At 49.5% G+C, this 14496-nt stretch overlaps 1 protein-coding gene across 1 annotated transcript in view; it reads left to right on the forward strand.

Moving 5' to 3' along the window:
* Nucleotides 1–14496, forward strand: part of RPA1 (replication protein A1) — a 31854-nt gene that overhangs the window by 8474 nt on the left and 8884 nt on the right. The window contains exons 2-12 of the mRNA XM_042442684.1: nt 691–738; nt 1221–1299; nt 2146–2254; nt 2645–2733; nt 4070–4168; nt 5896–6043; nt 7427–7529; nt 9196–9264; nt 9515–9707; nt 10954–11093; nt 11675–11823. Of these exons, the coding sequence (XP_042298618.1) occupies nt 691–738; nt 1221–1299; nt 2146–2254; nt 2645–2733; nt 4070–4168; nt 5896–6043; nt 7427–7529; nt 9196–9264; nt 9515–9707; nt 10954–11093; nt 11675–11823 (1226 nt within the window). The remainder of the gene's footprint in view (nt 1–690; nt 739–1220; nt 1300–2145; nt 2255–2644; nt 2734–4069; nt 4169–5895; nt 6044–7426; nt 7530–9195; nt 9265–9514; nt 9708–10953; nt 11094–11674; nt 11824–14496) is intronic.

A 14496-nucleotide genomic window follows, 5' to 3' on the forward strand; every position in this document is an offset into this window, starting at 1 on the left:
CAGAGAGGGAAGGGACCCCCAAGGGCCATCCAGTCCAGCCTCTTTTTCTGCCCTGAAGGAATACATAGGATCCCAGAGAGGGAAGGGACCCTCAGCTGCCTCTTTTGACCCTGGGTTGGAATCCATCTACCTGGGATCCTAGTTAGTTTGCTTGGGTTTCCAGGGGCTGGGCCTGTCCTTTGTGGCTGTTTCTGCCAGGGAGTGAGTCTTGCTTTTAGGTCCTAGGGCTGAAAAGATGGGATCATTGCTCAGTGGGTAGAGCGCAAAAAGCTTATGGGCTTTATGCGTTTCTTCTCATGAAGTTATATTTCTAGGCTACAAGCTGAAGTGGTTGCCTTTGATCCATAGCACACCGCAGAAATATTGCCGTTTTGTGAGACATTGAGCCTTCTCTGTCGGGGAGCTTAAAATAAACTACAATTCCCAGGATTCCTTAGCACCAAGCCAGGACAGTTAAAGCAGTCTCAAACTGCATTATTTCTGCAGTGAGTTTTGGGCTTTTGATTGAAAAGAAGAAGACCCAATAGTCCCAGAAGACTTTATGCCTAAGTCTAGTTTCCCACCCTCTTCTCCTTAAAGGGAAGAACACTCTTTTTGCAGGCGAAGTACTCAAGACAGCATACTGCAGTTCAACATAAGTTTAAAAATTCAAACTGTCATGCAAATGTTTAAAATTCTGTTCTTTTACAGGCCATCATGAAAGGGGACAACTCTGTGAAACCCGTTCTCCAGCTCATTGTGAGTATTCCTCCCGTTGTGTTTGTAGAGCGTTGTGGCTGTTTTATGAGCAGGAGTAAGCTGGGTATCGGCCTCAAGGTGGCAAGCTTTGCCTTCTTTCTGGATGGCGGAGTGGAGGAAACCTCACGCAAAGAAGTCTTGGGGGCGTTTGTGCTTCAACTTGGCACTGTTGGCTTTCCCTGCTGCGTTCATCAGCTTTCCTCACTGCTGGACACAGCCTTAAGCAGCTCCTCCTGGGCTGGGATCTTGTTCTTTCTTTCTTTATGAATGTATGCTTGCTGCCTAGATTGGAAGATTTCAAGAGGGTTTACAAACCAAATAAGACCTGGAATAAGCACAAAATGCAACAATTAACATGAGACTTTTGGCATTGGTTGTGCAATGGTCGCTTGGACTTAATAGGGAAAGCTTGTGCAAACAGGTCTAATTTCTGAGGGAAGGGTTCTCTCCACCTTGACTAAGCAATACTGTTTTCTGCCTAGAACATCCGTCCCATCTCTAGCAGCAGTGGTCCTCCGCGTTACCGGATGCTGATGAGTGATGGCGTGAACACGCTTTCCTGTAAGTGTGAAGGCAGATTTGGCGGTTAAAAGAGTGGAGGAACAGAGTGGCTGGGATCTGGCTTCACACCACATCCGTGTTTGGGAGGCAGGAGCAGAGGCCGAGCAGCACTGGGGACCAAGGAGTGAAAGGACATGTGTGTAGGTTATCTGCTTAGAAATACAGTGCTCTGAAATGGGGATTTCTCCACGAAATTCAGAATATGAGAGGCCAGTTTGGTCTGCTCAGCCCCTTGAAGCACAATTGTGCCAGGTTCAAGTTCCAGCTGACTTCACTTTGAGCGTGTCAAGGCCTCTGTCTTGTTGTGATAAATATTTTACCAGCCAGATCCAGTGTGTGCCGTGGATGGTTTTTGTCTTCAGGGAATCTGCTTGTTAGAGCTACAGAAGCTAGGAACAACATCATTAGGCAGCCTCACATGGCCCTCCTTATCCACAGATTCAAGCACCCACGGCTTGAAAATATTCTAAAATAGTATACATTCCAATTAGAAACCTTGGTGTTTTCCATTCTATGTGAGGGGCACCATTGTATTTAATGGGACTCAAGCACCCATGGATTTTGTTATGCACTGGGGCTCCTGGAACCAATCCCCAACAGATAACAAGGGCCCACTGTACTTAGATAACATTGAGCCAGCCTTTCTCTAGTTGCATATGCCTTTTGCAAGCGAAAGTGCGGATTTGCATTCCAGTTCTGCCCATTTCCATCATGGCGCCAGTGGATAAAACTGAGCAGGTTTTAGTTCTAAGAGCATGAAGCGCCTGTCACCCTTTTGATGTCATAATGGCTCTGTTTTTATTTCTGTTATTTGTAAAGCTTCCCCTTTCTGTTTCCACCTTGTAGCTTGCATGCTGGCAACACAGCTGAACTCCATGGTTGATGACAAAACCTTGACAGCAAACGCAATCTGTCAAATTAACCGCTTCATCATGAACACCCTTAAAGATGGAAGGTAAATGCTTCATGCGCAGCGAAGGTGGTTAAACAGCCTTGGTCTGTATTCTCCTGGAGGTGGCCTTAGAGGGTGGGAGCAGCGAGGGTCACTCTCTTGGCTCTTGCGAGAGGAGCCCTGAGCCAAGGTCCCAGGGCAGAATGTCATCTTCACCAAGCCCTTGCCCTTCAGTGTAGCCATTGTGCTGGCAGGAGGAGCCAAGCTGGAGCAAACAGTGGCTTGGGTGTGATTCGCCAGGATCTTGGCATACACTTCCAAGTGGGCATAGCTTTCAGCTGTTTTCCTATGCAGGGGCCTTACCAATGTTTGGACTGTGTTTGTACTCCTGTCTCATGGTCACAAAGAGGGAAAATGGCCAGCAAGAGTCAAAAACTGTTTTTGCTTTTCTAGGAGAGTGATGATTATGATGGATTTAACTGTTCTCCGAGCTGGCGATGCCAACGCCCCTAAGATTGGCAATCCAGTGCAGTATGTGGAAGGTAAGAGCCCTGCTCAGACGGAGATCCTGGGGCTTGTCCTAGAGCAGGTATTCCCACCCTGAGGTCCTCTTGGGTGAATTAGACTGTGATTCCCATGACCCTGTGCTTACTGGGGAATTACAGTGCATCACATCTGGAGAGTGCCACAGTGGAGCACGATGCTACACTGTCTTCTCAGTGGCATGATTGCCTGTTTCAGTGAGTCTGGATGAACATTTTCTCCTTTTTGGAGTCCCCCCCCCTTCCTCTTGGTATTGCTTCTCTTGTTCACTTTCCTTCCATTTTGGGGGACAGTCCCTCTCTTTTTGTTGTGGAAGCAGGAGACACCAAGATGGAAGCTTTTATGCACCTGGGCCCTATGAGTCTCTGGACCTAGCTGGGCCCCCTCTTGTTTCTCCCAGCCCCATGAAGGCAGCAGCCACTGGCTGAGTTAGCACTGGCTCTCTGGGATAAAGTATTATCATTATCATTTCTGCTGTTGTTGTTATGTATCAGCTGTATTTATACCCAGCCTTTTCCTCAATTGGGATTCAAGACAATGTACTGTACGACTTAATGTAAATACCATATAGTTAAAACATACAAAAGATCACCATTCAAATTGAATTAGACTATCAGCAACATTAAAAGCAATTGGAACTATATTGTTAAAATGCTAAAAAGTGGTTAAAGTGATAAAAAGCCATTTTAAAAGCAGTACAATTAAAATGGTACAAAACCCTCTTTCTGGAAAGCCTGTAGGAATAAAAACAGTAATAGACCTGGTGCCAGGGGAGCAAGAGGGTGCCCCTGTGCCGCCTCAGTGGCGCAGAGCTTGCTTGCCACCCGCTCTGGCCTGGGTTGTATTCGGCGGTTCCTTGAGTCTTCTGTAGTATTTTCACAATGATAAATAAAATAAATTAGCTTAGAGAGACTAGATTTCATTTCTTTGAACTAAATTGAGGGGAATGAACAAACTGACGCTGTGAAGTTTACATTGTGTATTCTGTTTTCCTTAAATGCCTAGACACCTAGTTTTGCCTTCTGCCTTGTTCATTAGCTTGATGGGTTTTTCCAAGGCTATGGACTGTGGCAGCATTGGAAAACTATATTGGAATTAAGAGCTCATGGCTCAGGGCTCCTGATTTGTTAGGTTCTGGTCTGTCGGGATGGCAAACCAGAAATACATTTCTTTCTTCAAATACAAGTTGGATCTTTCATATACCAGGCCTGGTCTAATTTCTAAGCCTCCTTCCCAGTGCATGGGTACTTGAAGTTTCCAGTCCCAGACTTGCAGACTGGGCTCTGAATTCACACTTTGTCCCACTGAAACAGCTTCTCTTCTTTGAATCGCTAGGAGCTGAGCAATCCGTGAAGCCACAGCAGAGCCCCGGCCTAGCAGCCAACCCAGCACCAAGCCACCCACCCCAGCACCAGAACAGCAGCCCAGGAGCTGGTAAGGAAGGAACTTGCTTTCTTGGGCAGAGGTCTGTGTGGTGGCATCTTTCCACAGGGGGAAACAGGTGCTGCAGTGGGCTGGCACTATTTCTTGTGAAGGTAACACTGGAAAGAAGTAAGGTTTCTGGCCGATGGTGTCCTTGGAGCTCTGTGGGGCAGGAGGAGGGACTTCCAGAGTGTTGTCCTCTCCTCCCCATCAGGGCTGGGCAGCTTATGGCCCTCCAGCTGCTGCATCTCCCATTGGCTAGCCTGGCCTGGACTATGGGTTTGTCCAGATTTTTTCCTACACTTCATCTAAAAAGCTTCTCCTGTCAATAGAGAAAATGCTGGGAGATGGAGTTCCAACCCTGTCTAGACTCTCACCTGTGTCATAAATTCCAAAGGTGCAGATGGGAATCCAGATAGAGTTGGAACTCTATCTCCCAGCATTCTTCTCCATTTCTGTCTATGGCTAATGGGAGGTGGCGCCCTATAGTATCTGCAGGGCCCCAGGGCTCCTGCTGATTGAATGGGGAAGAGTGCAAGGGTCTGTCAGATGGTGGTATGTCTGAGGCACTTGGATAGGGCCTGGTTGTTTCTTCTGTTCCCTGACTCTGGACTGTTCTTGTTTGGATCCAGGCATCTTGGCTCATGGAAAGGTCCTCTAGTTTTTTGCTGGTGGAGGTGGGGGCCGGGTGATGTGAAGTTGAAAAGCAAATTGAAAAAGGAGCCTGACATGCCATTGGAACGAGAGGATAATGCTTAGGCCCTGTCAGCTCCTAGCCTGCTTCATTAATGGTGATGCTCCCAGTCATTTCTCTAGTTTGTAGGAAATTATTGGAGGCACCAGTGGTAATGGTTACCTAAACAAGGAGATGCTGCTCTGTGTTGGCGGGTGACGGTTCACTTCGGGGAGGGGGTGTGCATGCGGGCGGAGGGAGGGGGTGTTAATTTTATATTAAAGCATTATTTCATGACAATGAAGAAAACTGCTACACGATGTAAATTATTCAGTGTGAGTGGAAATAAATGCACATCTTAATATAGCAACATACATATTTGAACAACTTGTAAATATTGCTAATGTTATGAACTTTTAATTGCATGTTGGTCTGTTGTAGCAAAACCCACCATGCGTCTGAAAGACTAAGTGCTTCGTTAGGATGGCACACGCTTTTCTGGCGATGGCTAGGCGAGGAAACTCTTAGGATGCAATAAACGTTCTGCACGTCAAAGTGCAACCATTCTTTGACGTGGACCAGAAAACCAAAAAGACCAAAAACCAATACTGACCAGAAACATGGAAATCTAGAAAGTGAACAGGAAGCAAAATGGGGAGGGGGCACATGTGGGCACAGCTGTGTGCTTTACTGTCACCTGCTTTCGTGGATATACAAGAGGGGAAGAGCAGCCACGTGATTCCATGCCAGCCGAGCTTTGGTTCTTTATTTTAGTGATTAGCAATTTACAGGGTATAACAGTAAATTCCCCCTCCCTGCCCTCCCCATCACAAGCAGCACCCCATGATTCTGAGCACAGTCAGACAATGGCGATCAAAGGCAAGTGGTAGCAGCAAACTACCATAATCAACATTCAAAAAGGCCTCATCTCAGCAGCTTCCAAACATCATGTATTTTTGGTTTGCTTGTTTGTTTTGTTTTATTGTTTTATGGGGAGGAATAAATGTGTGCTGGCCAGAAGGTGGAGGAAGCTAAAGCTCTGGTTCTCTTTTTTACTGACCCTCAGGTGTCGCTTCACCCTCAGGAATGGCGGCGAAGTATGGTGGCCTTTCCAAGGTTCCTGGGAAAGGGCCAGGCCACTACTTTGCGAACACCCCAGAGGGCTCCCAGACCAAAGTGGTGCCCATTGCCAGCTTGAATCCGTACCAGTCCAAGTAAGTCGGTCGCAGCCTTGTCAATGCCCCCCTTCCAGGGGCACGAGTGATGGCATGCAGAGTCTACCCCATATTTTGGTACCTTCTCCTTTGTCCTGGCTGCCCTATAGATATACTGGACTACAGCTCCCATGATCCTTAGCAAGCAGAGCTGGGTGGGGCTTTTAGGAGTTGTAGTCAGCACATCCGTAGGGCAGCCAGGTCAGAGGGAGTTTGTTCTAACATGCCTTACCATTCTCTGTTGCTTAAACCAACAGCTGTGGGATTCACCTCTCGAGATTTGAGCTATGTATTAATTTTACCTTGCAAACCTTCACTCCCAAACTACCTGCAGGCATTCTTGTTTGGAAGGAGACTGGCTGCTCTGCAGCAAAGCCTAAACAAATTGGGCTGCCTTGCCTTTGCCCTCTCTGCCTCATCCCCGCAAAGCAAAGGTCTCCTGGTCGATTGTGGAGACTCCAGACAGGCGGTTTGGGCTGGTGGGCTTCCAGACTCAGTTGTTGAGCAATCCTTGTTTTTAGAATTCTAATTTGCTCCAATGTATTTCGAGTTTTGTCATGATGGGGCAGGAGCAGATGGAGAATGAGAGGCTTGTTCCCACAGTAGCGGGAGAGGAGGGCTAGACAAACACACAGGTTAAACACAACCTGCTCTGTGTCGGCAGAACACAGCTGAAGTAGACTGTGTTGCCTATAGATTATTGTGCCCAGTGAAACGCCTTTGGTTCCATCTTGTATTAATTTATTCCAGATATTTCTGTATTGCTCTCCAGAGATGCTCAGGCTCAGTGCCACCGCTGTCAGCACCTCTGAGGCTGTGTCTAGGTCACTGCTGGACCTCAGAGTCACTAGAAAAAGTGACCTGGTATAGGAAGATGACTCCTGGATCCCCAGGTTACAGGGGGAATGGGCCTTCTTGGCCAATGCCAAGGTTAGGCAATTTTGTGGGGACCAAGACTGATTCTTCCGCCTACATTCCTCACCCTTTCCTGAATGGACCAAAATACCTATTTCCCCCTCTGTTTCCCTTCCAAAATGGTGGCTGTTTTCATTGTTTTCATCATCTCACTTCTTGTGGCTCACTTATCCTGTATCCAGCAGGAGGGAAAAAGGTGTTTGGAGACATTCTGGGTCTGGATGGGGAGGACGTCCTTTCCTCATTTGCACAATTATTTTTGGGGGGGAGCTAGGTTGTTTGCCACCTCAACAAATCTGCCTCTTGGGATGGACACCTCAGCCAAGGACCAGTGGCAGGACTGGCCCCGTAACCAGTGTCATTCTCTCCATTTCATTTGGGTAGCATTCAGATGTTTAAAGGTTCCTTTGTGGGGGCCTAACTTTCCTCCTTGGATAGTTGTCTAGTTCCCACTCTGTGTGTTTCCAGGTGGACTATTTGCGCCCGGGTGACTCAAAAAGGACAGATCCGAACATGGAGCAACTCACGTGGAGAAGGGAAGCTGTTCTCCATAGAGCTGGTGGATGAAAGTGTAAGTGCCACGAATGGGAAGGAACAGAACGGGGGGGTTGTTTAAAGACCTTTGAAGAAAGAGAGTCCACCATCCTCCAAGGCAGACTGTTCACTATTAAACAGCTCTTACAGTAAAAAGAAGTCCTTCCTGATGTTTAGGTGGAATCTCTTTTCTTGCCATTTGAAGGGGCACGCTCTTGTGTGGTGTCCTGCAAGAAGTCCCCCTCCCCTCACTTTTTGAGTGCCCTTTCCTTTCAGCCTCTTCTTCACAGCTCTTACTTTTTTCCTTTTGGGTGTTTTGTCTTAAATTTAGCAAAGATCTTAATGTGGACCGCCTACAGGTTGCCTTTGATAGCAAGGTCCGCCAAGGCCAGGCAGCTGTAGGGGTGAACCTGAAAGAGAGAGCAAGAGAAAGAGGGGAGTGTGTGGCAGGGGGAGAAGGAGAATGGGAATCGCAGTCCAGTTCCTGTTGTCTTTCACCTTTACTGGGCAATTGGTTTGCTTGGCAATCCCCCTTCTCACCCCTGGAAGGAAGGGAGGCAATGTGTGTAAATGATGAGCGCCTCCAAATAGTACCTCTCTTTCATTATGCAACCTGAGGAGGAGGCCTGCCCCAAGTGTGTGGGGAGTGATGCTTCATCAGCAGGCCCTCCTCCGCCTTGGCTTCGTCATTCAGATTGCATCCCTTAGCAGCATGGGGGCGTGTTGCTTATTTGTGTGGGTGAAAATCCTTTGGGGCTGGGGGAGGACAGTGTTGTGTGCGGGGGGAGAAGGTGCATTTTTGAACTCTGGGTGCATCCCGTCATCTGAGCTCTGGCTTCCCCTCCTTCGTGCTGTCAGTCTCCTTGACTGATGGTTTTTATTACAATTTTTAATACTTTTCTTGCATAAACATCTTAGCTGGTGGTGCTTTTGCTCCGCTTTTAATTATCACTTTGGGAAGGGCCTGTCACAACACTCGCGGGTGCTGCTGGTACAATTGTGTGTGATGGCCTCCGCTTGGTTGCTGAGCAAGAGGCTGGTATGAGCCAGCCTGTGACATGAGGCGGGTTGAGGCGCTTCTCCCTGGCAGGGTGGTGGCAGCCGCACAAGGCACTCCCGGTTGTGGAGGCCCTTTTCCCTTGGTACGTCCAGGGAAGGATAGCAACATTTAGCCCTTCAGCGAGATTTCTTGGTGCCTGGAAGGCCTGTTAACCAATTCACTACTTTAACCATCTTTTGTCTTAAGAGAAAGTCATTGATGGCCTTTTCAGATAGTAAGCGATTTTCACAGAGGCAGTGCACATTTTTATAGCCCCTGGGAGTTGCAGACCAAAAACGTTACTCTCCATGGGACTGGCAATGGATCAGAACCAGTGGACCAGTGTGGTATCATTTCATTAACAAGGCAAGCAGAATGTATTCCCAGCATGGACCCCCACAGAAAATAGGAAAAGGTTGTTATGTTTTAACACGTGCTAGTAATGAACTTTGTCAGAATGAATCCTATGTGTTTTTTGCCTGGATTTGCCCATTGCTGCAACAGTTTCATCTTGTGTAAGTTATTTCCTCTGTTTATTGCTACAACACCTTGCAGCTTCTAAAATGTGAGTCAGTTGTAAAGGGCCAGCAATGGTGTTGAGCTGCAGTTGTTTTGACCTGGGATGGGGATCCCTTTTGCTGACCTTTCTGCCTTCTTCCTTCAGGGTGAGATCCGAGCAACGGCCTTTAATGACCAAGTGGACAAGTATTTCCCTCTCATTGAGTTGAACAAGGTACAACGGTGCCCTGGTTGGTTAGTGGGTGGGTGGGTGTCTGTCCATCCATCCATTCTATTGGGGGCAGGTTATCCAAAGGCAGCTAAGCAGAAGGGCAGTGGGGTGCCACGTGTATGAATGGACTGACTGTTTTTAGACACACATACCCCAACCCACATTCTTCAAGTGACTCATAAAATACAATGACGGACAAGCAACTGCTATGAAGAAGTAATGGCAGTGAAAAGTGTGGATTTTTCTGCCCCAGGTCTATTACTTCTCCAAAGGCTACCTGAAGGTAGCCAAAATGCAATACACGGCCGTGAAGAACGAGTACGAGATTGCATTTTCCCACGACACCTCTGTCATCCCCTGTGAGGACGCTCAGCACCTCCCCAGCATCCAGTTCGACTTTGTTTCCGTCGGCGACTTGGAGAGTGTCAGCAAAGACCGTCTTGTAGGTGAGTCAGGCCGCTGGGCTCTGGAGGCTTCTAGGTTGTGTGGTGATAACCTCCCTTGGCACTGGAGGTGTGAGCCTCCCTCCTTATACCTCTCTCTCAGTCTCCCTCTCTGTGTTCCTCCCTCCCTTCTTGCTTCTCTCTCTTTCCCTCTGGCACTTGAAGAGCTCTGCTGGCAAACTCCCAGGGCTGCATTTTGTTGCCAAGAAACCCATCAGCCTCACACTTGCAGGCCTGGCTTACAGGCGCACATTGTGAGTTGTTCTTTCACAGAGAAAGAGTTGTCAAATTGCTCGTTTGGCATTGGTGTTCCATTTGGACACAGAGCTCAGCGTGACACCTTTCCCTGTCCCATTCCCCCCTTCCCGCACCTTGGCCCTCATGCTCTGGGGGTCCTGCAGGGTGGTCTTTTGGCAACAGCCGTCCTTGCCCTCCTGCCTGCTGTCTTCAGCTAGGCCTTTCAAACCTCTGCCTTTGGTGACTCTTGTTGGGGCAGGGATTTGGGCAGTAGAGTTTAAGCTGCATTAGTGACCCACAAGCACAGCTCTTGGGTGGTTGTCTCTTTTAGGATCTGAAGGACTGGAATAGCTTCTGAATCACCCTGCATAGGCAGAAGTGCAGAAGCCCTTCAGCAGCCATGTTCAAAAGAGCAAGAAGAAGGATCATTTTCAGCAGTAGCAAAGACAGGCAGTAGTCTTTTGGCCTGGAGGTCAGCATCTAAAGCCTTCCTGTCTCTCCTATGTTTCCCTCAGACTGATGCTCCTGTCCACACAAGGGACACCCACACCTTGTCCCTGTGTTTTCTAAAGAGCAGCCTTAGTGCGTTGAGCTAGTCTGTGGCCCTCAGTTAACAGGCAAACACACCAATGTGCTGGAAATTCCTAGAGGCCCCTGTGGTTGGGTTGCAAGCCTAGCAGGAACCCAAGTGTTCCTTTCTTTTTATGGATTCTTTCTTTTAAAATGTTCTTTGCCTGTATGGCTCTCTCTCTTATCAAAGGTATTTGAATCCCTCCTGCAAGGTCACATCAGGCAGCAACCAAAGAGAGAGCCCCTGGGAGAACTGCTTTTGCTGGTGGATTCTCCTCTTTAGTGATTGTAGGAAGAGGACAGCAAGTGTCTGGCCTGGAGGGAAGATCATCCCAAGCATTTCCTCTTGGCAGCCCTTGTTGACCAAGACAAGTCATTGCTGCTTGCTCCAGGGTGCTGTACCAACCAGGTGCTTCTAATGAATTTCCCTCAACCTTTTCAGATGTCATTGGCATCTGCAAGAGCTATGGGGATGCTACAAAGATCACCATCAGGTCCTCCAACCGGGAAGTCTTCAAGAGGGACATGGAATTGATGGACATGTCTGGCAAGACAGTGACTGTCACTCTCTGGGGAACGGAAGTAAGTAGTCGGAGGTCAAGCTCACCTTTTGTCAAGGCACCATTCTAGAGTTGGTGAGGGCACTAAGGGTGTTCTGTTGTTCATCTCTGCTGCATTGTGGGTCTGCTTACTCCTGGCCCTGGGACAGGGGACTGGCACTGCTTGGCTCCTTTCTGGTGGCTTTGGAGCTAGGCTGGCCTGGGCTAGCTGACAACCCCCCCCCCCCATTGCCTGCCTGAGGCAAAGACGCAAGATGAGAAGGGGTCCCCCAGTTGAATACTAAACCCAAGGTGTATGGTTTTTGTGGAGCATCTCTTTTGAAAGGGTTGACTGGCAGACGATGGGGAAGGGGAGCCTCTTGTCCCGGGACCTTGGAGGGGCACACCTGCCAGTCCAAGTGAGCAACGTTGTACTATGCCAAATAGAACCAATCGCCTGCCTGGGATTCAAAGCCAGGAAATCTTTTCCATTTCCAGATTGGGGGTGGGAGTTGCATGGCCTGCTCTGGCCAGAGACCCCTCTGCTCTTGCTACATTTGTGTATCACCATGTAAGGAATGACACTCCCCCCCTTTCCCTCTTTTTGCCACCTTTTCCCCCCAGGCTGAGAAGTTTGATGGCTCTCAGCAGCCTGTGGTGGCCATCAAAGGAGCCAGAGTTTCAGATTTTGGTGGCCGGAGCCTCTCGGTCATTACGTCGAGCACCGTCATCATAAACCCTGATCGCCCCGAGGCCTTCAAGCTCCGCGGATGGTATGGTATCCCTTCTCTTAACTCCAAACGATGAACTGATCTGAGGCCATTTGTGGCCGGAGGAAATCCTTCTGCCTTTTGCCTGCCACCCATCTGCTTGCCCACATAGGCTGGGCGTTGGGGGGGGAGCAATGTCACTGCCATGGTGGGGCTTCACCCAGAATCCTGATCAGAATTAACTGTAAGCAGTTAAGTGCCCTCTTTTTCCTCTCTCCCCACTCCTCCTCTCCTGATTCTGCCTCCATTCAGAGTTTGTTGTTCCTCCTTCTCATGTGCCTTTGTTTCCTCCAAGTCTGCTTAATTCAGTTTTTTTTGTGGTGGAGGAAGAGGGAGATCCCCCCCCCCCATGCTGGAAGGTGGTTCAGGCTAGCAATGAGTGTTGTGCCAGCCTCTCCCTTGAGTGGCACTGGGCATCAGGCCTGAAGGGCTTCTAGCGCCTTGGCAAAGCAAAACATGGCTCTGGGCCCTTCCTGCTGTTGCTGCTGGAGCACAGCATCCATATGCGGCGAGGTGCAGCTCTCCTGTCTGTGTGCACTTAGCCCAAGTGTTTGGTGGCCTGTGTGTTTGGGAAGCGTTTTCCTTTGTTCCTGAATTAGCTGTGGTGAATAGCTCTTTCTTGTACTAGGTTTGGACGAGTCCTTGACCCTGGTCCTCATTCCCCAATCTTAGAAACAGGCCGCCCACAGTTCCTCTGCCTGCCTTGTGCGTTGCTGAGGACAAGAATCCATTAGTGAGGGAGGCACTTTAATGCGCTCGGTTTCATTCGGTGCATTGTTCCTCTTAAGTGCTCTTGGCACACTCAAGGCTGTGCCAGAGACAGAAGAGGCAGCACGGCCTGTCCCTCTTCTCCTTCCCCAGCGGAACGGGTCTGTTTGAATTGCTGGCCTGTCTGAAAAGCTGGCGGGAAGATGCGTGACGCTGCTCTTGGGCGGGTGAGGGGGCTGCTGGCTGTTTGCTGGGCACAGTGGGCTGCACATGGGCTGGTGGCACTCCTTGTGGGCGGCTCCGTGGGCATTCTAGCGAGGCTCTGAGGAGGATCAGGGAGGAGTCCATGTCTGCCTGGACGGTAAGAGTGTCAGGGAAGAAAGTGAGAGCGTGCAAATGAGAAAGTGAGGGGAGAAGTGGGGAGAGTGGCAGGGATCAAGGATGCTGGGAGAGTGCCAGGAAGGGGCCACCACCTGGAAGTACCTCTGAGGGCCCACATGGCAGCAAGTCCCCAGCGTGTTTCCTATTGGTGGCCAAGGGAGGGCCCAGGCCACTGACTCTTTCTGCAGTGGGAAACCATAAAATCATAGAGCTAGAAGGGACCATGGGGGGCCATCTAGATCATGGCCCTTCCATTGCATGCATCTGTGGCTAAGGCACACTGAGAGGTGGCTGTCCAGCCTCGGTTTGAGGGCGTCCAAAGAAGGAGGGCCCAACACCCTCGAAGGAAGCCAGACTGTTGTTCCTCTGCCAAGTAGCTTTTATGTCCTTCCTGATGTTTAGTTGGAACCTTCTCTCTTGTAATTCAAACCTGCTTGGATTCATTTCTCTCCTCTGGAGCATCAGGGAGCAAGTTTGCAACCTTCCTTTCAGATGTTTCTCTCTCCTGTCATCCCTCCTCTCAACTGGCCCTGGCTAAACATACCCAGCCTGCCCGGGATTATTTTCCACACTTTCTACCGTCTGGGCAAAGAGGGCATTCTTTGAGGCCCAATTCCTTCCCAGGCCTTTGACCTTCAAGCGCCATAAAAAAAATCTGCCTGTGTGGTGAGAATGAGAGGCTCCAATGGGGCGAATGCCTTTCCCCATAGGTGCATTCCCTGTGAAACACATCCAGAGCCTCCTTGAATGGCAGGATCAGGACCTTCCTGCCTGGTCCTTCTCCAGCTTAGAGTCTCTCTCCCTTCCTTGGGGGGAGGCCCTTTTGTCCCTCCCAAACATTGGCCTCGCTGTGCGAAGGTGTTTGAGAGCCAAGCACCTGCTTCAACCAGGAAGGTGTGTGTGTGAAAAAGAGAGAGGAGGAAGAGAAAGAGAAGAAAAGTGCATTTTGGGGGAGAAATCCATTGGTATCATAACTGGGCAAGTCGTCATGTGCCCTGCCCACCTGCCACCCTGGGCAGCTTGTTCATCCCAAGGAAGTATGGGCAGGTGGGTCAGGAAGGGCTTCTGAGATGGGCAAGGAAAATCAGCTGTTTGGACCCATGGCATACAGCATTTTTCTTGGCAGTGCCCAGCGTGCTTTGTTCCTCATGGTCATCTTCCTTCTTTGGCTCTTTTCAGGAAGACCTTGGTTGGGGAGGGGGCTTGTTTCTGGCTTTGTGCGCAGAATGGCTTTTTCCTGGGGAGCCCTTCTATCATCACCCCCGGCTTTTCCCCCACCAGGGCTTGGACAAATCCCAAAATGAGGATAGGAGGGAGACAAAGGCACCACCACCACCAGACTGGTGGCATCTCTTCTCTTTGCTGGCAGTGCCAAGGCAGTGGCTGCTGAGCTGATCTCTTCCCCCTCCACCTTGTATGAGTGTCTCTCTTTGGCTTGTTAGCCGTTCCTGATGGGTCTGAAGCAACAAAACCAGCGGTTTACTAAAACACATTAAACAGCAGTGCTGTGGTGTTTTCATTGGTGGAGAGCTGGCCAGCTTCGGCTGCAAGGGCTGGCAGCTTCCCATGGCAGGCAAGCAGGCAGGC

Source organism: Sceloporus undulatus, chromosome 11, assembly GCF_019175285.1.
Source record: "Sceloporus undulatus isolate JIND9_A2432 ecotype Alabama chromosome 11, SceUnd_v1.1, whole genome shotgun sequence".
NCBI classification, from domain to species: domain Eukaryota; kingdom Metazoa; phylum Chordata; class Lepidosauria; order Squamata; family Phrynosomatidae; genus Sceloporus; species Sceloporus undulatus.